Raw genomic sequence first — 26,643 nt, 5'->3', positions numbered from 1 at the left:
CCCCTCCGCATCCCGTCAGCCCTTGCGCCGCTGCGGCCTTGGGGTTTGTGCGCGGGTGCCGCGGCGACTCCAGAAGTTTCCTGGGGGCGGCGGGCGCTATGGCGGCGGCAGCGGGAGCGGCAGAGGCAGAGGCTCCTCCGCGGTGAGCCCACCCCCACCTTACCCCTCCCCTCCTCCCTTCGCCCCGGCCTCCCCGCCCCGTGCCCCTTCTGCCCACCCCCGCCTCCCCTTCTCACGCCGCTTGTGTTTCCTCGGCAGGTTCTCGGACGGGGACATCGATCGGGACCCGGGGGCAGCAGCGCAGGTGAGGGCCGGGTCGGGTCGGTGCGGTTCGGTTCGTTGTGGGGTTTTGCCCCTCGGCTTGGGTTGGGGTAGCGGAGGGAATCGGGGTCGCAGCCCGAGGGGTGAGGGGGAGAGGTGAAGCAGCGGTGCGGTTTCACCCTGGGGAACTCTCCCTGGAAACCGCACTCCTGCCAGGTCTGTCAAAACCACTTGTGCTGCATGGGGTGCAAAGAAGGGGGAAAAAAAAAAAATCAAAACAAAACCCAACTTTTTCTTCCCTGTAGGTAGGTGGTAGTTGAAGTAACTACAGCGATTGTTATGTGCACTTCGAAAAGCTCCGACCTTATTCTTCAGTCTTTATGTAGTTTTTATTTTGCCCCGAACTATTTTTTCTTTGTGGTTTTTTGTTTGGTTTTGTTGGGGTTTTTTTTGTTTGTTTGTTTGTTTTGGGGGTTTTTTGTGACCGGAACAGATTTTCATGCCATATCTCGACATAATAAATGCATTTTTTTTACATAGAGATCATTAATTGGAATAACCTCCCCATCCATGTGGTGGAGATCCTGTCACTGGAGGTTTTCAAGCCATGACTAGACACGGTGCTAGATAATCTCATCTGGGCCTTTCCTACAAAGCACTTGACCAGATCATGTTTCCAGGTCCCTTCTGAGCTGGCCTCTACTATGATTTTACCTGTTAAATGTGTTTTTAAAGGTTATTTTTACTTAAAGCAGAGGGCTAGTTAGTGAGAAAACAAAACTGGAGGGTGGATAAGTATTTAACATACTTGGAAGGGCAGAGGATGTAAAAGGTTTTACTTTATTGAAGTAAGTGACAGAAGCGTAAGATGTTATGGAATTATCTTTCCATAAAGAAAACAAAAAAGCTAAGTCTGGCACTTATTGTGGGTTTAGGCTGTAGCTTGTAGAAATCTTTAGGATGATGAATACGTCTTAAAAATCAATTTGGACAAACCAGATATAGTAAAAGTATAGTAATTATATATATATAATTATAGTATATAATTATAGTATATAGTATATATTTGATATAGTAGAAGTAATTTAAGATCTGAAGAACAAAAAGAGTAAGTTTCCCATTTGGAGGGAAAAAATACACAAACAATCTAACAGGAAGAAGAAAAAAAAGCAGCACCAAAAGGTCATTGGAAGCATTAAAGAATGCTATTACAATATGGATTTTTCTTTTTTTCTGCCTTAACATAGTTGCTTTGCTTTTTGAGTTTAAATTTGGGTCCTTTGTACATTCAAGGCTTTGAAAGAACACGTAGCGTTCTGTAGGCATTATTTAATACCTGATACAGTAACACTGGTATCACCCGTGTGGCCTTTTTTAAAAACAGTGAATTGAGTGGGGAGATTGTGCTTTATAATTTGTGGACTGTTAAGTCCCATGCTTCAGTGGAGCATTTTGCAGACCTAGAAGCTTGGCTCTACAGGTTGTACTACCCATATGCATGATTTTAGGTGTGGTCTTTTAGCTCCTGTACTTGATGTTTCTAATCTGAGACATGGTTCTATTTAAATGGTGCTGTGTAATGCTTCCACACCTGGCTAGACTTATGTCCAGCTGGCATGGCATTTCTGTACTGTGTCCTCAGGACTTTTGATTCCTTTAATTCCTGGAGAGCGTGCTTTGTATTTCTGCACCTGGATTTGATACAGCTGAAAGTTCATCATACATCTGTAAATACTGTCTGAATGATAAAACTGTGGACTCTTTTACATTTCAGTTTTTTTTTAATTTTAAGTTGAGACAGCAGGTTACTGCTGGGAGACCAAAAGCACCTTTAATTCATACAAGCTCATCACTAGCATGGAGGAACCTGAAAGTTCCCAGCTTATTTAGAAATAGTTTTGTGACTTGATCACATGGTGAGGGCTTCTGGAGTCAAAATATGTAGAAAATGCATACTTCAGTGTTGGAGAGAACTAAGTCTAAGCTTGTTCCAAGTAGCTGTTGCTGATGAAAATGATGTGGAGGTTCTGGTGCTAGTTGAGTGCTATTTGGCTATCTTCTCAAACAGTGTTACAAATACAGTGTTACTCCTGTGTGTCTGAAGGAAATGTGACAGCTTACTGATAAAAAGTCAGCAAAGAGATGAGTTTCATGCTGTTGAAAATGCTTGTGTTTGGTTTGCTTTGCTTTCCTGGAGTGAGGACTTGTTTCTGTAGGAGAATCTGTTGGTGTGTTGCCTGTTAGTTCGAACTGGTGCTTCTGTCATCAGTGTAAATCATTGGAAACAATGTTCAAAGTGAGAGGTGATCTCTCACAGCAGTGACTCTTGCTTTTGAAGTGCCTGTGATGTTCAGTGTCAGGAGTCAGATCCTGCTTGGTTTTGCAGGTCAAAACCTGTACATCACCTCTCAACCAATTTAATGTGTTACCTGATGTCCCTCCCGTGTGGAGTACCTATAGCCACAGGTACTTCCATAAACTACTTCTGAGTGACTTTAAATCTTAGGAGGACAGTGGTACAATTAGATCAAGTTACAGCTGTCTACTGTCTGCCACTTTCTACAGAGACCCCCAGGGTTTTAGGTTTATATGCTTTACCTATGTACCTGTATGTAAAATGTGCATATCTTGCACTTGTAAGAACTCTTATTACTGCTAAAAGAAGCTGTTGTAGACACTTAAGTCCTAGTTGGTGTAAACCTTTTATTTGACATCTGTGAAGCAGAACAAGAGACTGATCTGAATTTAAAAAAGGCAAGGCCTGCTGCTCTTCTCTTTTTTCTCCGTGGGACAGAGTTTTGGAAGCTGTACTGTGCTAATATTTATGCAGGTTTAAAGCCTGTATCTTAGCTACCTTTGTGCTTGCTAGGTTCTGAATAGAAGTCTGTGTAGAAGTCAACAGGGTTGCTGTTACTGTACTGTAGCAAGGTGCTGTACTGGGTTTGCAAGGCTTGCTGTCTTCTAGCAAAGTGAACAACTTCTCTCACAAGTAAGGAAAGAACTGGAGATGATCTTTCCAAGTGAGGGCATCAAATCATTGTGATTTTGTTCTGCTGAGCAAAAATGATAAACTTTTCTTATAGAGAGCAAAATACAATCATTTCAATCTGTATACCCAGTGATTCCCCTGACAAGGAACTACTTGATACTTATTTCCACTGTGCAAGAATATTTCTTCTTACCCCTGTGCTTCACAAGTCTTTTGTTCTCCTGCTTTTGTGCTCAGCATAAATCAGAACAATCTCTTATATTCAGTAATATATAACACAATATTTCACTGTGTGACAATGCTTTGAGCATGTTTTGCCCACACAAGTGTTTCAACATACTACATGCTGACTTCCAAATTACTAATGCTGCACTGCTTCCTCAGATCCATCAGATCTGTGTACAAATATGCTGAAAATTGTAGAAAGGTCTTTGGAATACAGAGGATCATCTCTGCATTAGGCTTCATGTTTAAGGCACTTGAAGGTTCTGCTTCCTTCTCAGTAAGAAACAGGCTCCTAGAATTTGGTATAATTGGCAAGTTCCTTCTACTTTAGGCTCTGATGTTGAAGCTTTATGGATGAGAACTGAGCAGCAGGTAAACAGTGATGGCAGTTAAGATATTTTCTTCTGAATTGTCTCTTAGTTGACAGAATTTGGTGCTGTGTTTTTATGGGGATTTCTGAGGTGCCATTTCATGGTTTTTTTGTGTCTATACAGGAACTGACAACAGCTTTGAAAAAGAATCCAGATGATGCTGAGTATTATTGTCAACGAGCTTATGCTTATATCCTTCTACAGAAATATGCTGGTAACATCTTCAGACAATACTGGAAATCCTCTTACAAGTCTATTATAACATGTTCTTTACAGAAAATGTCTTCATTCTGAAGCCAAATATAGTAATAAAAGAAAGTGTCACCTGTATTTAAATATGCTGCTTCTACAGTTAGGGAATAATTTTATAGTTTTCTTTATCTTTGTTTTGTTTCTGCTAAACTCCAAAATAAATTGGGGACTCTACAGTACCATTTCCATTTGATTTTAGCCCAGTATTATGTTAGCAGATATAGTCCCTTTTTAAAGGAAACTTCCTAGGCTGGTTTTAAGTTTTGTGAAGTGAGCATACTTATATTATTTGTAGGGACTGAACTCTGTCATGGTAGGAGTGATAACTGAATAATGCCTGGGAAAAAGATTTAACTGAATAACTTAAGATTTGGTCTGTCTACACCTGCAAAATTTTCACTGCTAAAAGACTCACAATTCGGTGCTTTTTGTTTCTCATCTTTCCACTGACTTCCAACAGATGCAGTTGCAGATGCAAAGAAGTCCCTAGAGCTCAACCCCAATAATGCTGTAGCACTCCTTAGGAAAGGGTATGTATCATATTTTGTACTTTGTGTTCATCTGTTGGGTAATACCAGTATTTGGACAGTGGCTCTGCACACACTTTTGTGCAGCACCACGAATAAATTCAGTGCTGTACTGCTTGTAACCAATCCATAATAAAGCAGTTTAATTTGGAGTCTTTACCTTAAAATCCTAGCCATTTCAAAAACACACCTCTTAGATGTAATTTTAACCAATATACTGTGTGAGCTGAGGATGTTTTGATTTTCAGAATGTGAATTAGACTGAAAAGTAATTACCATTTCCCTGTGTTTTTCTTTCTTCATGTCAGGTTAGGTGAATATTATATCAAGAACTATGCATCTGCTTTAGAGTCTTTCAGAGAGGGACAGAGATTGGACAGTAAGTATTAAAACTTCCTGTGTGCGAAGTACTCCTTAGCTAATGAGAAAAAACTTCTTAATGTGTTCGTGAAAGTAAAAACCAAGGATGTTAAAGGCTAATGGACTAGGTGCCTGACTTCAGATGTCTGGCTTTTAGGAAGGTCACTGCATAAAAATGGAAAACTGCTTAAAAGGCATATCAGAGTTCTTAACAAGTAGAATATGGTTTTTTTAAAAAATTATTTATTTTTCCTTATAAAATGGGGAGTGTAATCCTGCTTCCTGAAGGTTTTACAGTTAAATGATGGCAATGATGTGGCATTAAGTGTCATAGAAAAGATTCTGAACTTAACAGGCTCCTTACACAAAGCTGAAATTTCTTATTACTTAAACCACTTGATAGAACAGTCATTAGAGGGAATGTGCAACCATATCACTTAATTACAGCACTTTACTTTGAGGAGAATTAGAGTTTTGTTAAAACCTGACTTTGTTCTAAAATCAGGAAAGCAGTAGTTTATTACAGAAAGCTTTAATAGTAGACGTGGGGAAGCACACAATAAAGCAAGTGTTAGATGGTTGTGACTTCTTTCTCTTTCCTCTTATCCCCCATTTTAAATAAAACCCTCTCATTCCATTCCCTCCCTTGCCTAAAGCTGAACAAAATAGAAATAAAAAACACCGTGAAAGGTTACACAGAACAAAGAGCACTGACCTGTTAGGCATTGTCATGGTCTCAGATCTTTATATTTTATTGTCTTATCTGTAACAGTTGTTGGGACATCAACGTTTAGCAAAACTTTAATTACTTTGCCTCTCCCAAGTAAGTGATATGATCCTCTGAGCTAAAATGAGTTTCATAAGAGTGTAGGCTAATTTGTGCTTACTGCTAAGCAATCATGCTCCCCCCTACTCATGTGCTTGGTTAGCTGCTTCTTTCAATGCATTCAGCCTGCAGAAAGCTACTATTTTTAAAGTATTTTCCCCCAGGATTATTGTGTTGAAATGGCCCAGTGAAGGTCTGAGAGCTGAAACCAACAGAAGTGGGGGAATTACAGCAACTGTTGGTTGTCAGCTGAGGCTGCTCTGGAATACAAATTGAAATACAAGAAATTTCCTGAACTTCTTTCAATTTTGATAGTTTGGATAGCTAGGCAGTCTATATTAGTTTGTACACAAGGAAGCCGAGTGTGTCTTTGCAGTCTAGCCAAGTTCTCTATTTAGTATCTTCCCTTGAAAGGAAGTGACCCCTTCCAGTGACTTCTGTAGTTTTCCTTACTTGATAGGTAGCTTTTCATGTCTCTCCAAACTCCTGAATTTAATTGAATTTCTGTTTTTTCATATTCTTGCCCCACACTGAGCAACCACCTCAGTCTGAGGCTTTTCACGTGCATGCATTTTGTCACCTTTTTAGTTTCTCAGTTTATACAGATTATATACAAAATCTCTCCAGGCCAGAGCATATTTTTTTTTCTTCTGTGTAAGCTTCTACATCCTCCTTATGCTGTAGAGTGCAACAGCACACACAGCTGCAGGTAACTTTTTACTGAAGTCCTCAAATATTAGGGTCCTCTTAGCTAATTCAGAATCCCTGAAATACAGCACAGCCTTTTCCTGTATTGAATTGCTTGACTCTTACGTGTTCAAATTTAATTTGCCATTGTTTTGCTGCTTACCCAGTTGAAGTGTTTCTGAAGCTTCCCAGTCTTTCCTGATTACTCATTGATCTGAAGATAGTTTCTGCTCTGCTGCCTGGATCTCGTTACAAAACTCTGTGACCTGCTGTGAGATGAGCAGTCTCCTGAAGGCCTTTTTGAAAAAAAATACAGATGTATAGTATTGATTCTTTTCCATATATTACCTAATGTGCTGGCAAGGGCATGTGTCAGTAACAGAATTTGCCTGTGCAGTTCTGTGGAATGTTTGGATCCCAGTTAAAAACAATTGTGAGCATAAGCATTTTAGCAAAACAATGAACTTGCAGTTGAATGCAGCCAGTGCAAAATGAATAAAGCACAGAGGGACAATTTGCCACATACCACTAAGCAGGTGATAAAGAGAAGGCGTTCGCAGAGAGAACTGCTGTGGTGGGAAATTCTTTGCTGGCAAGGCTGGTTTCTTTGCCGTGCAAGGGGTCAGAAGTCCATGGTTACATGTTTCTTTTCCTTGCTGCTGATCAAAGGGGCTGGTTTAAAGCTTAATCTGGAGTGCTAGCAACTATGAGCTTCCTGCTTGTGCTCATTAGTGGTAGGACTGACAGGCCCAGGTACTACAGCAAACTTCCCATTACCCAGCTACAGTGATATCTAAATGGGACTTGATGAGATTAACTGTCCCATGTGCAATGTTTTTTCATTTTGTAAAATAACATTAGGAAGCAAGATTTCCTTCACTAAAGCATGACAGTAGACATGTGGATTTTTGAAGTTCATTAATTTGCCTCAGATTGAAAAAGCATTGTCATCTATTATTCTTCATTATATTATGTGAAGTTAGGACACTTCTACTCAATTTTTTTTTCCTGTAACTACCTAATATGTCAATTTAAAAGAAATGTTTTACTAGGTACTTCTCTTGTATTCTAAGAATTAGTAGATTTTCAGTAAGTTAATATGGCATTAGGTTTTCTGAACTAGAAAGAGATTAATAGAAGTTTTGAAGTTCTTTAGGAAGATAACTCAATTAGAGAATGCAAAAATAAAAAAAGTTTTTTTCTTCAAATTACAGAAGACTCTGGGATGCAGGTGACAAGCCAGTGGCTGGCAAGGGGCATCTTGTAGGAAAATGGGGCAGATAACACTGGACCTTTCTTTGAGTGAAAAGATAATTTTTAAGAGTAATGGAAAAATGTGTAAAAACTAACTTTTGCTTTCCAGACAGTTATAGAGAAGTTGAGCAGAATGGAAAGCAGGTAGTGTATTTGGGTCGGTTCAGATGAAATCTAGTGTCCTATAAATTAAGTTGAAGTTAATTAAATATGACAGAGTTAACTAGAAGAGTTGTATAAAAATACTTAAAGCTTAAGTGGGGTGATAGAAATTACAAGAACATACTAGCAAATAATACAATTTTTTATTAAATTGCAAGTAGGGGATGAATTTGTTGCAGCTGGCAGTTGTGAGGAGTTGCTCTTTATGCAGTACTTGTAATGCTTGAAGAGTTCTAATGTTACTGTGATCTCTTTTAGATGTAGATGATACCTTTACTATTTGGATTAAAAAATGTGAGGAAACACTTAACGGTAAGAAAAAACACATTTACTTGATAAGGGATTTGATAAGCCCTGTGCTTTGAAGCTGTGTCATGTTTTTCAAAGATTTAAAGCTTATCTGTTACTTAGAACAAAAGCAATTTCTGTTTAAAAAGTACCTTTTTTCTTGCTCTTCTTTCTCTCAGACTTTACATCCTGAACACTTCTATACTTCATATTTAGAGGAACACTGTTAGGTTTTTAATGTAATAATGTAATAATTAGCTGTGACAGAGGAGTACCTATTTGAGGTCCAGACAACCATAATTTTAACTTGCTTTCATGTACAGGTACTAGGTAGTTTTAACTGTGAAACCATGTGTCAACTTGCTGTGTAAAAAACAGCATCAAAATCAAATTTTCAAGTCTTGCAGAATGTAGAATTGCAAAGAGAGGTGGAAATCTGAGGATTTTACTCTAATTCCATGTGGAGAGTGCCACAGTCAGGTGCTAATTTCTGCTCTGGTGCCTTATGCATGGTACTGAGTGAGTGTCAGTAGTTTCCTTTCATACCTACCTACAAAATTAACACCCCCAGCAAGGAACTCACCCACTGTGCTTAAACTGCCTGTGGGTTTCAACCAGACACAAAACAGTAACTGGTGTAACTTCCTCCCCCTTTGTGGCTCACACTGGAAAATGGGGCAGTAGAAGAAAGTAATACAAGTTCATGTCAACCTGTTGATTGATTGAAAACCAAATAGAGGAGGACTTTTTTGTGTTGCATAGGAATCAACAAAATTCTGTTGTTGAATTCTGTACAATTTCATGGTACTTTTTTGCCAAGTTCACATTTATTCAGAGAAATTAAATATGATTGCCATGCATGGTCTTATTTGCAGAGTTATCTTGGGTGATAACTTATTCTGCTATCTCAAAGAAAGGTTCCTCTAATGTCATACTTACTTTTTGCAGTGTTTTGTCTGGTTCAGCTCAGTTTTCCTGTTTTATCTTGAGTATTTGTCCCTGTGTTTTCTTTTTTTGAGCCATTATCTTAATGTGTGATACTCCAGGAAACAACAAAACCAAAAAAACCCTACACAACTGAAAAAAACCCCCAACCAAACCCACTGCTTTCTTAATTAAAACTTGGTATTTTTTTATTCATCTTCATCTCTTTTTAGCAGTATTTATTATAAAGAAACAAAGGAAAGTTTGTTTCACTTCAAATGTACTTAATCTAAATAATTTTTAAGAAAAAAATTTAGAAGAGCAAGTACTGAACTGTAGTTTAGATCTAAGTATTACAGTATATTTAAAATTATATAAGTGAATTTCTTTACCACATTTCCATCTCATTCCCAAGCTGTTTAACTAGAATGAGATAGAGATCTGATGAGAACTTTGTGTTGTTCCTGTAAGTGGAGAGTAAACCTAGTACAGACTCAAGGAAAGTGATCTTTTAAAACTTCTGTTTATCATGATGTTGCTTTCATTTAAAAATGTCTATAATTTTCTGATAAGCAAGGATGGTAATGGAAAATTTGTTCCTCTGTGAATCAGAACATGCTTTATATTAAAGTTGTTCTTTTGCTGATTGTAATCTGATTAAAAAGTTGAGTGTCAGAACAGCAAAATAATAGAGGTAGAACTGGCATATTTGAACTTTTCTAGTGTTGAGACTGGAATAAATGCAGAATGACTTGAGTAACAGGAGAAAGCTAAAATAAGTATATGCCTTGTAAGTTCAATGTCTCTTTCTCAAATTGCAACTTTTTTCTTTCCACAGCATCACAGACAGAAGTGGTAAGGTGTTTTCCTTAATATGCTTACTGTTTAAAATTCTTCATTAAGCTGGAGCATACTTTCAGGCTTCACTTCACTTTTCTGGCTTCACTTCACCAGTGCCTTAAAACTTCCATGCTTTAAAAATTATCTTCTCTGCTGCATGCAATTCTGAAGGATTTAATTTGCCTTCTAAACACATGTTCTTTTGAGTCAAAGGTTGCAAAGTTAGAATTCAGAAAACTTTTAGGAATGGCATAGAAATCTGGCATTTATTGTGCACTCATTTAAGTAAATTTAGGCTGTGGCTTCTGTGGCTTAATTTTACAAATTAACCAGCTCACCTCAATACTGACTTGCTTGTGGCTGCTAGGAAGTAACTTTTTTTTTCAGTAGCTTGCAAGTGGCTTGTACAAACTTCTGCTCTAACTTGTTCAGCTTTCAGTTTCCTTCTCTTTAATTAGAAATCTTCAGAAGAAATGTGGAGATTACCCTCCTGTCCTATAAAAAAACTTCAAAAAACCCCAACTCTTCTATAAAAAAACTTCAATTTTTTATATTTCAAGAATAATTTTTTATATTTTAAGACTAGGATGGAGGAAAGTGTACAGAAAACATGGTGGGTGTATGTAAAAACATATCTAAAAGTTGAAAGGTATGTTTAGCAGTTAAACTCTAGGTTCTCAAATTCGTTTCACATTTCCTTCATGACTTTTAGATTAGTAGAATAGCCACTGTGCTGCTTTCAGGTGTACTACTTGTAAAATGCCTTGCCAATACAATCGAAGTTACAGACTGACATTTTTAATATCAATTGAAGCTCTTTATCTGGTATAAAGGGCTGGGAGAAGAGTGAAGAGCTTCACCTGTGAGCTAGTGCATGTAATTAAATCAAGAATAGGGGAGCAATCAGTATGAAAATTATTTTTGTATTTGAAAAGTACTTCATGGTATATTTTCACTTATACTGATGTAATTTTTTTTTCCAATGGAATATGATTCAACTAGAACACAGAGCAACAACCTCTTCCACCAAAGATCAAGTAAGTGTATTTTAGCTTTACTATGAGAATTAAAACAGTTGACATATAGCTTTGTTCCTTGACTTGGGGGTTGGAGAAGCAAGGTAATGACTGTAGAAATCCTTTTTTTTTTTTTTTGGTAACTTTAGAACATGGCAGTCTTAAATGGCTCAAGCTCTGCTCTATTCAGAGTGAATTGTACTTCCAGGAGATGATGCTTCACTGGGAAAATAGGGAATGAAGTAAGAATTCTGGATTCTTTTCTAGTTCTTTGGTTGAGCATAATTCAAAGACCACCCTATCATGCCTAGTATAGGTAATGCTTTTGAGCAGCTTTTAAAGCCCTCAGCTAAAAATGCCATTTAATTTATAGATGCCAAAAAATTATATGAATTGATTAGGAAAGTGACCTGATTTTTCTGTGCTTCTTGATTAAAAATAATTATTTGTTCTTTAGCTACTTATCTTGTCCGTTCTACAACTGCTGTGTTCAAGGAAGGGGGAGAAATCTAATTTTGTGTCTTCTCTTTCCCATTAAACTACACAATATACAGTTCCTGGTTTTGGTACTGTTCTGTGCATCTTTTTTCAGTCAGTCTTTTCCTCTTTGTTTGTTTGGTTTTTTTGTTTGTTTTCTTTTTAGATATGACTGGTACCAAACAGAGTCTCAAGTAATTGTGACTATAATGATCAAGAATGTGCAGAAGGATGGTGTCTGCGTGCAGTTCTCGGAGAAAGAGGTGATTTGTATTGGTTATTGATACCCATCTCTAGATCCCTAGATGTAGTAATTAACCCTGTGAATATTATCTGCTGCAGCAGCATGAAAAAGGGAGTACAAGAAGTCTTCTGTCTGAATTTTTTTTAATGTCAAGCTGTGCTTGTAGACATGTATATGCTCAATCAAGTGAACTGGGATCTATTACAGTGGCAGTGTACACGACTTAGATACAAGCAATGGTGTGGTGTGCTTGCTGCAAAGGAAACTTCTGTTTTTCACCTTCTTGTGTTTTGAGGGGTAGGGGAGGAAGTGATCTGGAGTTAAAATGTTTGAGTGTGTATACATCTAGAGTAGGGATGGATGGAGGCAAGGTATCCTAAAAATAGGTATGAATGAGTAATATTTTTCTTTAGGACAATTAAAGAATCAATGCTGGTGAGTGGGTTTTTCTTGGTTTTGGCATTACTGCAATTGTTAATAGCAGCAAAGCAAATATTTGAAGGAAGTGCTGTGATCTAAAGTATTGTCATATCCAGTACTGATGATGGTCCTCTTTAATTTAGCAGAAAATATTGAAGCGTTAGGTTTATTCTCAACTAAGTTGCTGCTTCACAAACTACCAGAAGTATTTGGTTGTTACTTTCTGCTTTAGATTTTTAAAATTGTATGAGCTCTTGCTGCATCATTTGTGTGTATTAGAATGGAAGTTGCAAGCTGTCTTCACGCTCCATTATTTATGTGGTGATACTTCATTTGCCATATAATTCTTTCCCCAAAGAATGCAGATCAAGCTGACAAGATAATAGGCTTTTTGAGTACTTGCTGGTGAAGAACTGAACTCTCCTGTTCACTTCCTCATGTACTTTAGAAACACATTGTTCAATAATGCAGTAATGGTGTCCTTTGAAACTGATGCTTGATGTTTTAAGTGCCCTAGTGAAGGGTCATTAATTTAATCACATAATCTTGGTGCCAAGTGACAATCTGTTACTTGGAAATGGAAAAATGCTCTCAAAGATGACCAGAGACATGTGTTTGACTGTCAACAGATGAATGCATCAGTGAGACTTCCATCAGGTGAAGACTACAACTTAAAGCTTGCTCTTCTTCATTCTATAGTGCCAGAGCAAAGTACTTTTAAAGTGCTTTCAACAAAGGTAAGCTTCTGAAAGTGTAAGTTAGTGCTTAGCTACTTCCTGATGTTGACAATGTTTGTGCTCTGTTGTCTCTCTGCAACAGTCATATCTTGTTTTTCATATAAAATTGCTTTTTCTTTCTTCAAGGTACCTTTCAGCCAGTGGAGGCTGTTGTAAACTTATTATTCTAAGTATTAGAACTAGATGGTGCATACTGAAGTGCAAATTACATATATCTTGAGAATATTTTTACTTTTTGCTGTAAAGAGAACACTGTGGTCTTCACTCTTACAAGTCAGGTATTAGGAAAGTATGAATTCCTTTTAGGAGCCAATGTAGCCTCATGACCACTGTCTTCATGTGCTCAAGAAATTTAAGCCAGACTTTGAGGATTTTCAGAAATAATTTTTCACCCTTCCATGACCTTTTAATGCTGGTAAAGGGTGGCCATGCAGTTAACTCTTCTTGGATTTTCAAGAGGGTGGGTGTATTCCATGCTGTGTCTGGAAACTGTACTTGCTTGAAAAGACATTTAAAAATCACATGTTGTGAGAGAGAATGCTTTTATCTCAGCAGACATACACCTTGTCCATAGAGCCAGGCCTCAATCTCTGAAGCAGGATGTGTCGTTGATTATTTGCCTTTTATTTCAGCAGTGGTTCTGCAGAGCTTTTGGGAATTTCTTTCTGTTCTCATGTTTCATTTTACTCATTCCCTTCCCAGAAAGGTACCTATAATCTTGCATCATTTCAGTGAAGAGGGAATTTAAGGTGACATGAGAGAATTTTCATAGGAAGTTGGTACCCTTTTTCCACTCCTTGCTCTAAGGAGTCTGGGCAGCTTATGGGATTGAGTCGTGAGCTCTTAGGCTGTGGGAAGCAGAGTGCTCAAAGTTTGTACTAACAGAATGAGGGGCAATAGGCATAAACTGCAACATTAGAAGTTCCATTTGAACATAAGAAAAAACTTTTTTACTGTGAGAGTGACAAGGCACTGGAACAGGCTGCCCAGGGAGGTTCTGGATTCTGCATCTCTGGAGATATTCCAGACCTGCCTGGATGCAATGCTCCAGGCAGCCCTGCTTTAGTGGGAGAGTTGGACTAGGTGATCTCTAGAGGTCCCTTCCAACTCTGATAATTCTGTGAAAATCTGCTGGTCTGTTAGTATTTTGCTAAATTTGTGTGGAGTGGGCATGGACCTTGTCCAGAGGAGTAACTGTGAGGTCTTGTTTGTTTTACATTGCTATGTAACCTCGTTATATTTTTAATTGGCCTTGGGAAGTTTGCCATTACTTTTATTGTAAATTGTCGAAATGAACTTGACTTTGTCTTTCTAAACTACCATCTCTAGTCTGGGTTAGTCTCCAAAATAATCTCTAGTAGTCTATAGCCTGGTTTAGTTTTAAGGTTCCTACTGTAATGTGAATACTTCAGTTATGTTCAGGCAGTGCCTGATTTGTAAATATTTTGCATTTGTTTCCAAATGTTACTGTTCTATAGGAGAGAATATTTTTAAGGCAAAATGGGATAAGAGATATCACAGAAGGTGCTGTAGCAACAGAAGTCAGTGCTTCACATGTTCTTCCTCTTGCAGAAAAGAATAGTAGGACATCTGTGTAGGCATAGCAGAGGAATACAATTTAAATGCTGTCCCGGATAATTCCGGTTCTGACCAGCAGATGGAGTCCGGGTGAAGACAAAAATGTAAAAGCAGGTCTGCATTATGCAATGCAAAGACTTCTTTAAAGGCTTAGAATATTTTACTTTGAAAAACATTAAGCACTTTAACGGAACAGTGTGGCCTTAGTGCTTATATATTAGAAATTCAAATTTCATAAATTTCATGTATGTACTTTGTTTTTATGAGCAGTATGGAAAATATCAATTATTGGAATAAACTTTGTTACTGATAACTTCTCAACCAACCCCTTTACAAATAATTTTGTATCATTTCCATGCAGTTCTTTTGTAAGGACTTGTAAAGAAAGGCAATCTCATTATCATCCTAGTTATATGAACCTTCTACTAAACATTCCTAAAGAATTTCATGGGATTGGAACAAATCTGTTTCTGTGGTTTAATAATTTCAGACAAAAACAACTGCATGTGTGTGCAATACTTCATTTTGTATTGCTCTTTTGAATGTGTGAGCCGTGTTGCCTTTAGCATCACACAGTCTTCACTGGGCAACAAAGAGACTGGTCTGTTTTTTCCAACTATATGAGGAAATACATGAGGGAAGAGTGGAATGTGTGGGTAGGTTATATGGGGGATAGCTTGGCTTTCCCATGAACTTCATAAAACTAACAAATGTAATGAATAAGGGATGAAGAATAGAGCTGACAGAACAATCCTGCATGTTTTGGAATTAGGAGAAGATGGAGGGAGGTTTCTTAATATGGCTTCAAATTCAGTATCACTTGACAAATGCAAAAGAATAAAGGTAAAGATGCAAATTCAGGAGGAGAAAATAGCCTTAATGGAATCTGTAATTCTGCAAATACAAAAATAACTGCAAGGAGCAGACAGAACTTAGACTCTGGGGCAGGTTATTTTAGTGAATGTTAACAGTGGGGTGAATAATGCAATTAAACAGTTTCTTTCCTAGCAATAACATGGAAATTATACCTTTCAATAAATCCATGCTGTGTCTAGCTCTGACATACAAAGTCACCATTTGGAAAAGAACAGAACTAGCAAATAGTACATTGGTAGCATAGGTAGTTGTTCTGAGGGCTTTTTAATTTATTTCTGTGTGAGCAGAAATGAATTAGTGTTCATAATCTGCAGACTTTTGATCCAGTCTGTGAGCTAGAAGAGGTAAAACACTTGATGCCAACTGAAGAACAGCATAATGTGTTGTTAAAGTCACTTTTTTCTTTATACATCCTGGTAATATATATTCTCTAATTTTCAGCAGATTCACAGATGATGCAGGCTGCCTCTTAATAGTGGCTGTATGTATTCCTGCTGTGCTTGGAGCCATTTTCTTACCTAATTCAAAACTTCATTTGCTATTAATAGATAGCAATATTAATTAATAGATACCACTGCCTGCAAATTCAACTTTGAGTTATTATGATTCTTGTTCACATTTAATTGCAAGTTAACTTGGAATTACCCAGGGCTGTTCAGCATATAACTCTGATGACCTAAGGCCTTGACTTCAAGTTTGTGTGAGCAAATTCTGAATGCAACTTTATTGAGTCCTTCTCAATTGCTGTGTATGCACAGCATTTTTTTTTTTTGCACATGAATGTCATAGTTGATAGATTGTAACCAACTTAACTGGATGAATTGACATTGTTGGTTATACTCCTGATTTGTGGGAGCTGTCTGATTGTAGTGGTCTGATCAAACAAAAAGTAACAGCAGCTCCAAAAAGCACCATATAAATCTCAGATTTGTGTCTTAAAAATGGAAGGGGGTTTGCTCGTTGTATGTAGCATAGAATCATAGAATCATAGAATCCTTGGGGTTGGAAGGGACCTCGAAAGATCATCTAGTCCAATCCCCCCTGCCAGAGCAGGGCCACCTGGAGTACATCACATAGGAACGTGTCCAGGCGGGTTTTGAATGTCTCCAGTGAAGGAGACTCCACGACCCCCCTGGGCAGCCTGTTCCAGGGCTCTGTCACCCTTACAGTAAAAAAATTTTTTCGAATATTCAACTTGAACCTCCTGTGCTCCAATTTACACCCATTACCCCTTGTCCTATCACTGGTCACCACTGAGAAGAGCCTAACTCCATCTCCCTGACACTCACCCCTTACATATTTGAAAACATTGATGAGGTCACCCCTCAGTCTCCTTTTCTCCAAACTAAAGAGACCCAGCTCCCTCAGCCTTTCCTCATAAGGGAGATGTTCCACTCCCTTAATCATCTTAGTAGCTCTGCGCTGGACTCTTTCAAGCGCTTCCCTGTCCTTCTTGAACTGAGGGGCCCAGAACTGGACACAATACTCCAGGTGCGGCCTCACCAATGCAGAATAGAGGGGGAGGAGAACGACTTCATTACACAGTAGGTAGGTTTTTGTGTGTTGCAGTGGGTGGGGAAACTTTACCACAATGGAAAACGCATTTTTTGATCAGTACTTAGCAGGAGGAAGGTACCCTTTTAGTAACGCTACTTGTTTTTTTACTTCTGTCCAGAAGAGGGAGCCAAAATGTAAAGACTGGACCAGATTTGCCACTTGGCAGTAGCCTGAGTGCAATTACCCCGTAGCTTAGTGTGCACAGTATAACCATACTCCCTTCAAAAATGGAAAAAGGCATAAAACCTTCAAATGTGTGGCTAAATGTGTTTAAGATAAAACTAGCTGATCTGTCTCTGTCCAGAAAATAAATCAGGAATGTGGAAAGATACTAATAGTGTAAGGACCTGGATGAGGGAATAGAGTGTACTGTCAGCAATTTGCTGATGACACAAAACTGGGAGTAGTGGTTGACACCCCAGAAGGCTGTGCTGCCATTCAGAGGGACCTAGAAAGACTGGAGAGTCAGTCAGGGAGAAATCTAATGTATTACAACAAGGTCAAGTGTAAAGTCTTACAGCTGGGAAAGAACAACCCCAGGTACCAGTATAGGTTGGGGACTGAGCTGTTGGAGAGCAGCACAGGGGAAAGAAACCTGGGGGGTGCTGGTGGGTGGAAGGATGACCATGAGCCAACAATGTGTCCTTGTGGCAAAGAGGGCCAATGGCATCCTGGGGTGCATTAGAAGGGGGGTGGTTAGTAGGTCAAGAGAGGTTCTCCTCAACCTCTACTCTCCTCTGGTGAGGCCACATATGGATTATTGTGTCCAGTTCTGGGCCCCTCAGTTCCAGAAGGATCAGGAACTGCTTGAAAGAGTCCAGTGCAGAGTGACCAAGACAAGTAAGGGAGTGGAACATCTCCCTTCTGAGGAAAGGCTAAGGGAGCTGAGGCTCTTCAGCTTGGAAAAGAGGAGAATGAAGGGTGACTTAATGTTTATAAATAAGGGATAAGTGGCAGGAGGATGGAGTCAAGCTTTTCTCAGGGGTGACTAACAACAAGACAAGGGGCAATGGTTATAAATTGGAGCATAGGCAGTTCCATATAAAGATAAGGAAGAAATTTTCCCTGTGAGGGTGGCAGAGCACTGGCCCAGGCTGCCCAGGGAGGTTGTGGAGTCTCCTTCCCTGGAGACAATCAAAACTCACCTGGATGTGTTTCTGTGTGACCCACACCAGGTGATTCTGCTCTGGCAGGAGGGGTTGGACTTGATCTTTCGAGGTCCCTTCCAACCTCTAACTTTCTATGATTCTTCGATTTCTAAGGTTCTGAAATAGGTCTCTGTGCACAGTCAGCCTTGCTTTCTTTTCAGTCTTCTGTTCTGTCAGCATATTTGGGATTCTAGGGGAATAATCTGCCATGTTCTGTTGGAATCTTGTGTAAGGTGAGCAATTTGTCTAGGTCTTCTGTTGTATACTAGGTGATGCTCAGGATTTTCTTCTCCTGAGATGTAGATGAGGGGAGTGAGGAGGAGTATGTGCTTTTAGCACACGTGCTGATGGACTTTAAGGAAACATGAGCTAATGCTTTCTCTCTTTTTTTCCTTTCTGCTTTACATATACAAATGCTTTGGGGACAATTACTTCAAATGCTCAGATCTCAGTTATTTTGGGCTTTTTGCAAGCACTGACTTGGAGCTATTTAGTGCCATTTTAAAAAGTGGTTTCTTTACTCCAGAACTGTCCTTTAATAAGGGATCAAAATTGTGCTGCAAACAGGGGAGATGTTAGAAATCCTCAGCCTCTTTTACAGTTGACGTTTATAACTTAATAGAGATGTCTGAAGTAGAAGCACACTCTTAGCAGGTTCGTGCCAAGAATATGGTAGTGTGCATCAGTGGAGTATTTCTTTTCCTCAGACCAACACTTTGCCTTGCAAACTCTGAAATAACTCTGTGCAGCTTACTGGAAAACCACACCTATTGCTAAATGTAAAGGAGAAGGCAAAGAGTGAAACTGTTTCACACACTCTTGGACTGTTCTCAGAGTCTCTGTTAATGGGCAGATGTGAAAAAATACATAATCAGAGTAACAGATTTATTCTAACTCAAGTTGGTTCTTACTGTTCCAGTCAGATCCTTGTAAGATCCTTTCACATTTTGGATATTCTCATAGAATTGCTTGCAGACACTTGAATGCCTACTTCCTTGTTCTCAGGTACTTTTTTGTGAGGATTTCATGCAGACTCATACCTCTCAGATATATTCTAGAGTGTTTCCCTTAAATTATGAACTGATATTGAAGATATTACTTTAATACTTTTCTGAATTTTCTTGCATCTCTTAGGCAGGGCCAGTTGGAGCAATATCCTGGCTAGACCATAAAGAAACCTTCCCAATGATTGGTGTGATATTTACTTGGCTCAATATAAGTTTTGGTTTTGGTTTTAATTCTCATGAATGTAGATGAGTGTGAGGCAGATTTAAACTTGTTAATACTCTGAGGACTATTTTAAGCAAGCATGTAAGTCAGTGTTCCTACACTTTATATAAATATATAAATGAAAAATACACTTAGAGGTTTTCTCTGTCTCAAGAGAAGATGGATATAAAACTGTTGGAATATCAGTGGTTTGCATTGAGGTTGCAATGATCTGTATTGCAGCTTCTCTGTAATTCAAAATTTTAACCAGGGTTTGCTGTGTAATATCAGTGAGATGGGAACTTTGACTCTTCTGCCTCTGTTCTCCATAGTACATAGTTGGCAAAGAAGGTGCATGCTAAATTCCTTCCACTGCAATATATTTGTAACAGCATTAATTTCTTAATTGTAATTTCTGATAAAACTGTAGAGTTATTTCTATCTCACTATATATTGTTTAAAACTGCAGACCAAAGATCTTGGAATTCAGAATATAAGCAATGTATAAAAGGTCTCTGAATAACTAGGATACCAAAACTGTAGGTGCTTCTGATCTTTGTAAGTTTGAATAGGTCATATATTTTTAGAAGACAGTGCTATTTTATCCTACCCTTACATTTAGATTGCAAAATACATTGTGTGATTGCAAAATGATAATTCTGAACACTTGAAATTTACAATGGGGACAAGGCAGTCAGTAGTTCAGCAAAATACCTAAGTAGTTGATTGGAAACCTGTCATTCTTGTCTTTATGTATTTGATATAGCAAAACATCAGAATTTAAAAGGTTATTTTTTTATGCATCTTAAAATCAATGGCTGAGCTACTTCTTTGCTAGTTCTGATTTCCTTCATTTGATCAGAACTTGACAAATTTACCAGTGCTAAGTCAACTTCCCCCTAGAATGGGCTGTAAAATATAAAATACAGTAGAAATTAAAAAAAAAAAAATCTTGTTCTCTATCAGTGTACACCAAAATATTCTTTTGAGGAGAAAGCTAAAAATTCTTTCCCTTTCAATGGTTCTTAATTAAACTGGTAATGGTTGTTCCAGAGTGTGAGTTCAAGTGAAATCTAGTTTATGATAGGTTTAGGCTTTTTAACAGTAAGCTTCTACATAGAAAATGAATGTTAGCTAACTAGCTTTAGGTTTATTTGTAGCTAAGGGGAGAATTTATTTTTAAAAAGTAGATAAAATGCTTTTTTCATGCCAGTCCTGTTAAAGAGTGTTTTGTATTCCTGTACTACCAATGAAATAGTTCAGAATAGCTTCCCAGGGTAACTCTGTGGCATCTTTGCTGATAGCTAATGCTTGGATTAAGCTGCAAACAAATTTGCCTGAATCTCTGATAGGTTTTAAAAAATTGATTACTTTTAGGACTAGTAAATTCTGAGCAGAAACTTCTCTTTGTCCCTTCACTGCAAATGGGTTTTCACTAGTGAATAATCCATTTGGCTCTCTTCTCAAAGGGGTAGTTTTCTGTCAAGACACTGTTCCAAACAAACAAATAGTACATGAGTTGTAAAACTCCATGCTTTTCCTTTTTATTTTCTTCACTTTGAGCCCCAAATACCAGGAACTTAAAAATTACTACATAATTTTCATACATCTGGAGTACTGTGTCCAGTGGACGAAGTCCTAGTGGATACCTACCAAAATGGTCAGGTTCTGCGTGTCATGAGCTCTAAGGAAAAGCTGAGGAATTTAACTTGTCCTCAAGCAGCCTGCAAAGCATTTAATTTGCAGTGAAATTTTCCTGTCTTTTATTCCAAAGTCGGCACAAGGCACCCAGGCATATGTTTTATGAAATATAAATGTTAAATCAAAGCAGCTGGTGAAGCACTGATATATTTCTCTTGCCTGCTTACTGATTTTTTTTTTTTCAAAGGAGAGGAAAAAGCTAATGGTATGTGTGTGTTAGATATGACACAAATGTCTGTACTGATATGTAACTTGTCTGCATGATAGCTATCAGTATCTGCTTTAAAATGTTCATGAAAATGCATTTATTGCCGTTTGTGCGCGTAATTGGGACTCGCAAAGTTTTTTCTCTTCAGATCAAATAAAGCTCTCAAGTTTGAAGACATGCACTCTTTCACAAGCAGAATTTTATTGCTTTATACTTTTGGAAAATGTGGCTGTATAATGGTAACCAGCTAATGATTTTCCTAGCTTTGCTCCTGCCTGCCACTTTGCCTAATGAGTAACTTCAATGGACGTGGATGGAGTAGATGGAGGTTTAATCATGTCATAAAAACATTCTGTCTCAGTTTTTCATCTGTCTATACTTCCAGCTTGGCAAGGATGAAATGGTTTAGAGTTAAGAAGTCTGCACAGTACACTGGGAATTAGTTTGTAGCATTTACTTTTCCTTGTAGATGTTTGTCATGTAGTAGCTGCTTAGGGACAGTCCAGAAAGTAAAGTGTAAGAACAAGCAAATTTTAAAAGGAGAGGGGGAATACTGGAGCAGCAAAAGTAAAGATCTTCCTCTTTTTTCTTCTTTTTATGCACCCTGAATAGCCAAAGGTGAATAGAGTTGGGTTTTTTTTGAGGAAGACATAACCTCTCATGCAATATAATGCCTTATTCTTGTTGTGAATTAAATAGTGAAATACTGAAAGATACTGGTAGAAAGCCTGAAGTGTAAGGGTAAGAGGAGAGGGCCAAAGAAGAAACAGAAAAGAAACTGAAGAGGTATAGGGTTGAGAATTAACTCTCTTTTCTTTTTTCCTTTTTTTTTTTTTTTTTTTTTTTTTAATAAAATGTAAATCTTTTGAGCTCTCCTCTACTTAAATGCGCAACTGAATTGATAATACAGTTTCCTCAGGCTGAGAAGAGTTTCCTGTAGGAAGCAGAGGAGAGACAAGTTGTTTTAAATTAATACTCACGTTTCACTTGTAACTAATTAGTGCCTTGGTAAGGGGCTAATTAACTAAATGTTTGAATCATGAGATCCAAATCCATTGGAAAAAACCCAGCCTGCTAGTTCTGGCACTAGTGGAACTAGTTGTTTGTCTTATGTAGATCTGCAAATATTTTAACTTCTTTAAGCTAATCGCAGAGCATTAGATTTATGAGTGTAGGTGTTAAAAAGTGAACTTTAAGGTTGTAGTATCTGAAGTGTTATTAGAAGAGTCCAGTGAAGGAGGCTTTACTGACTTGTTTAGTTTTACTGAAGACCTTAATTGGCACTGCTTGAATGCTGCTTCTGCATAGATTCAACAGGAATCTCTGCATCCTCACAGATTGCAGTATTAAACTTTGTCCTTAAAGAAGGCCTGTGTTCCAAGAGGCTGAGCAACTAGAATAATACACTATTTTATCTTTAGTTATTTCTGGTTCTGTGACTTTCACTGTTTTAGAAACCAATACACTGACACTTAATTTGTGACTTGTAAAGCTGTTCTGAAAAAAAATGGAAATCCAACAGGCATGGGGGGTGGGAAGTCAAATACCTGTGGGTGTGGGACTTAAAAACCTATTGAAGCTCTCCCCTGCCTTGAAGGGCATTCCTCATGTCTTAAACTTTCTGTTGTTCTCAGTTAGTTCAAGTTAGTGGTTGAAACTTAAGTATTCAAACTTGTATAGGGAAATGTTAACTTCCCAAGGGGGGGAAAAAAAAAAGGCAATCATAATTGGATATTCTGATTCCTAAAATGCAGCATGATTGCAGATGGAAGCTTTGAAACTTAAACGAGCTCATTTCCTTATTTTCTGTTACTTACCAGTGAATGATTTGAAGAATGTATTTAATAAAGGTCAAATTTCAGATCAACGTGATGCTGTGCAGGGAGCTTGCTGTTTGGTTCCCTATGGTGAGGTTTTACAGTGGTGCCTTTGTTCTTGGGTCTGCAGGGATCCCCAGGTTACAGTGGCTTTAGGTAGAACTAAGAACTTGCTTTCTGCTGAGGTGTTCACAAATAAGGGACTGATGAAGTTTGGCAAGCACTGCCCTAGGTTAAGTGATAGCATCATCTGAACTTGGTTTTCTTTAGTGGATATTTAAGTAGGAGTGCCATTACCAAGTCCTTGTTCCGCAGATATTGTTTTGCAACTTTGTAACCCTGTAACCAGCAGAAGAAAGATTTCAGTGTGGTTGACTAAGGGGATTATGTGTAGTTGTGAATAGGGCATGACATGTACTCTACTTAATTTTGTTTCTCCTATGGAAATTGCAGCCATATCCATTTTTAATTGCCAGTTTTGTCAGTTAACACTACACATTTTCTCTAAACCAGTGTTTGTTTGTTTGTTGATCCAAATGAATACAGCTTCTGAATTTCTCCAGTGGGAAGATCTGCATAGTCCCAGGGTGTTACAGTGGGGTTTGTACTACACATCAAATATGAATTTTTTGGTGGATGAATTGTAAACCTAGATAAGCTTGGACTTTGCAGTTCTTCAGAAATGCTGCTTAGTTGTTAGAGCTGACAGGCAAGAAAGGGATGCCTGAAAGATGATGCCTTGGTGCCTGGCAGTGCAGAGACGTGGGGACTGATTGTGACTTTTCTGATACCATAATTTACAAAAAGAATCAAGTGAATGGTATGTAAAAGAAAGTTAAGTGGTACTAAACAAAAGGGTAAAAGTCTGATACAAGAACTATGCAGACACTGGAGAGCTTAGCTGATATGTGACTTGAAGTCATGAAACTTCCATCTTGCAAGATAGATACATTTTGGTAAAACATAGGCTTTATATTAGAAGCTGTGTTTATAAAAGCAAATGTATTTACTTTCTTACTGCTACAAGACCCAGATAATTTCAGACTATTTGACAGAACTGTTTGCCATCTGGATTAATCTGTTCTTTGTCTTGTGTTTTTTAGGTTGAAATAAAAATGAAAAAGCCAGAAGCTGTAAGATGGGAGAAACTTGAGGGCCAAGGAGATTCTCCTAAGTTAAAGCAGTTTACTCCAGGTTTGTACTCTGAAGTATTAGATGGTTTATTTGTATTGTTATTTGCAGTTACTGATTTTTGTTATACACTGTTAATAAAATCACAGTTTCATATTTTCAGTGACAAGCCCAGTAGTCTTGGTTTTGTTGACAAGAATTGACTGAAAAAGTCTGCAGGGCATTACTGAAATTTAGGTATTAAATTAAGTTATATTAATCTGTTGGCTGTTAAAGATACATGCTTGTCATTAATTCCTCTGGCTTCTCTGTTTGCCTGCTTGGTCACTATTTTGCAGCTCTAGGTCTTGTTATCACAGAATCAGGGTCTTGCTATCACAGAATCCCAGAATTGTTCTGGTTGGAAAAGACCTTCAAGATTGAGTCCAACCATTAAAAAAACCCCAAACCATTATGCTCTATTTTTACTTAAGTAATTAAGTGGTGCTTAATTAAGCATTCCATCTCTCTTGGAGAGCAATGTTTTTGCAGTTTTTCAAAACAAATTGCTATCTACCTTTGAGAGAGTTTGAATTTCCTGATTTATTGATTTCAAATACTTTTCAAAATTTATCTGAAATTTTCCTGTTGCTTTGCCTGCTGCCTTTTATTTTTTTATTACATTCAGCCAACATCTCCTCATCTCCTACCTTGTTTTGACTTTGTGTTGCTGTTATCCAGCATTTTTTGTTGGATAACTAAATTGTGACTGTTTACTTGAAAATAAACTTTTGCTAAACATAGTCTCTAGGATTTCTTAGTTTCCTTCTTTTTTCCTTTTCCTTTTTTTTTTTTTTACTGGTTGTATCTGTAAGGAGGAATGCATTTGCATTTTCATATTCCTGTTCCATTATAATCTCTGACTCATGGGATACATGTATGTCAGTATATTCTCTGCTGCTCCAAGAGCTGTGAGAACATTGTGGTTAGTTAACTAACACTTCTGTTTTCAGATACCCAGCACTTATATCCATCATCCTCTCACTATACGAGGAACTGGGACAAGCTGGTAGGTGAAATCAAGGAAGAGGAGAAGAATGAGAAGTTAGAAGGAGATGCTGCTTTAAATAAACTCTTCCAGCAAATTTATTCAGATGGTACAGATGAAGTGAAACGTGCTATGAACAAATCATTTGTAAGTCTTCTCTCTCTTTCTCTGAAGAAAAGGTGTAACTTCTGCACACTCACTCTTTTTACTGAACTGTGCATGAATGGGGTAGCTTCTGGCTACCAAAAGCCCTGGGCCTGTAATGAATGGCAGTGGTTCTGTTGGAGATTCTGGTATATCAAATCTTGCTGAACATGATGATAGTGCATGCTAATGAATGTGACTCTTGAAGTCCAGGGCTGTGCTTTGTCACTGGCCTCTTTGTTTCGATCAGTGTTATCAAAGGATATGCAGGTTTTGGCACATGCAGAGTTTGAAGACTTGCCATGGGTGAAAGGATCAAATCCTTCTTAATTGTTTCTATCTACTTCCTTCTGTTTGTAGTCCTTAGAGGGAAGAATGTGACTGACCCTTCAGAAGTTTCTTGTTAATGAAGTAACATCTCACTGTGTACTGATAAAAGTACTGTTGGGCTGCTGATGATGTAATGCTGGCTTTATCATATTTTGTTCCATAAGTTCACAGAATTCTTGTGTATCTTGCTACTACATGAAGCTAAAGTTCTTCATGATTCTACAGAATCTGCTCTAAGAAATATAATGGAATTCCTCCAGTAAACTTAAACAAGCTTTTTCTCATATTGCAGATGGAGTCTGGAGGCACGGTCCTGAGCACCAACTGGTCTGATGTTGGTAAAAGGAAGGTAGAAGTAAACCCTCCTGATGACATGGAATGGAAAAAATTCTAACCATATTTTTAATCTTTTACCATCTATGTGTTGCCATAGTCATGTATTGACCACTGTGTATGGACATAGCATTTTTGGATTCAAAGCACTGGATGTTCCTTTGGAAACAGAAATTTTCCTTATATTTTGCGTGCTTTAGAAATTCCTTCATCTGCAGATTTTAAAAATCTACTCCAGAGTTGAACCCTGTTTTCACCATCTCTGTCTAATTTTTGGAAATTCAGTCAATCAGTCTAAATTTTCTACAGCCTTTATCAGCTCTGCTCTTTGGGGATAGGGTGATCTGTAATGGGCTGGTCAGGATTATTGCCTTATGCCCAACATTTCTGTCCAATAACTTATTAGATCTTGGCAACTTTGGGGTAAAAACACTTTTCAACAACAGTGTTAAAATTGTTTGCTCTTCAACTCTGCTAAATAAAACTGTAAATATAAGGTTTTTTATATGGAAGCTGCTTCATTTCATTTTCAGTAATTTTATTTTTTTTTAATGGGGGGAAAAACTTAAAGGTAAGGATGCACTGCTTTAAAAAAAAGCAAAAAAGCTGACATGCATAGTAGCAAAACTTGCCTCCAGTGAAGAGGATGGGAGTACTGTTCTTGATGCAGACACAGAATTTCTACTTGTGGAGTGTTCCCACCTGGCTGATAGACTGAACTGTA

At 38.0% G+C, this 26,643-nt stretch overlaps 1 protein-coding gene across 1 annotated transcript; it reads left to right on the top strand.

Moving 5' to 3' along the window:
- Positions 1-4: 4 nt before the first annotated feature.
- SUGT1 (SGT1 homolog, MIS12 kinetochore complex assembly cochaperone) lies at positions 5-26,423 on the top strand. Its single transcript, XM_030450029.1, has 13 exons — positions 5-142; positions 259-304; positions 3,970-4,060; positions 4,559-4,628; positions 4,934-5,004; positions 8,173-8,226; positions 9,965-9,981; positions 10,969-11,003; positions 11,626-11,722; positions 12,753-12,860; positions 24,058-24,148; positions 25,078-25,259; positions 25,879-26,423. Exons 1-13 carry the CDS (start codon positions 99-101, stop codon positions 25,978-25,980), a joined length of 1,008 nt encoding a protein of 335 aa, XP_030305889.1. The 5' UTR covers positions 5-98; the 3' UTR covers positions 25,981-26,423.
- Positions 26,424-26,643: the final 220 nt, after the last annotated feature.

The sequence above is a fragment of the Calypte anna genome, chromosome 1 (genome assembly GCF_003957555.1).
Source record: "Calypte anna isolate BGI_N300 chromosome 1, bCalAnn1_v1.p, whole genome shotgun sequence".
NCBI lineage: Eukaryota > Metazoa > Chordata > Aves > Apodiformes > Trochilidae > Calypte > Calypte anna.
Note: the sequence above shows the minus strand (reverse complement) of the source record. Positions and strands in the feature narration are given on the sequence as shown.

Excerpts from the sequence above, each read along its gene's own strand:
- SUGT1 (XM_030450029.1), top strand. The coding sequence starts at position 99 with ATGGCGGCGGCAGCGGGAGCGGCAGAGGCAGAGGCTCCTCCGCG. Across the intron at positions 12,861-24,057 it reads TTAAAGTGCTTTCAACAAAG|GTTGAAATAAAAATGAAAAA; the intron begins GTAAGCTTCTGA and ends TGTGTTTTTTAG. Across the intron at positions 25,260-25,878 it reads GTGCTATGAACAAATCATTT|ATGGAGTCTGGAGGCACGGT; the intron begins GTAAGTCTTCTC and ends CTCATATTGCAG.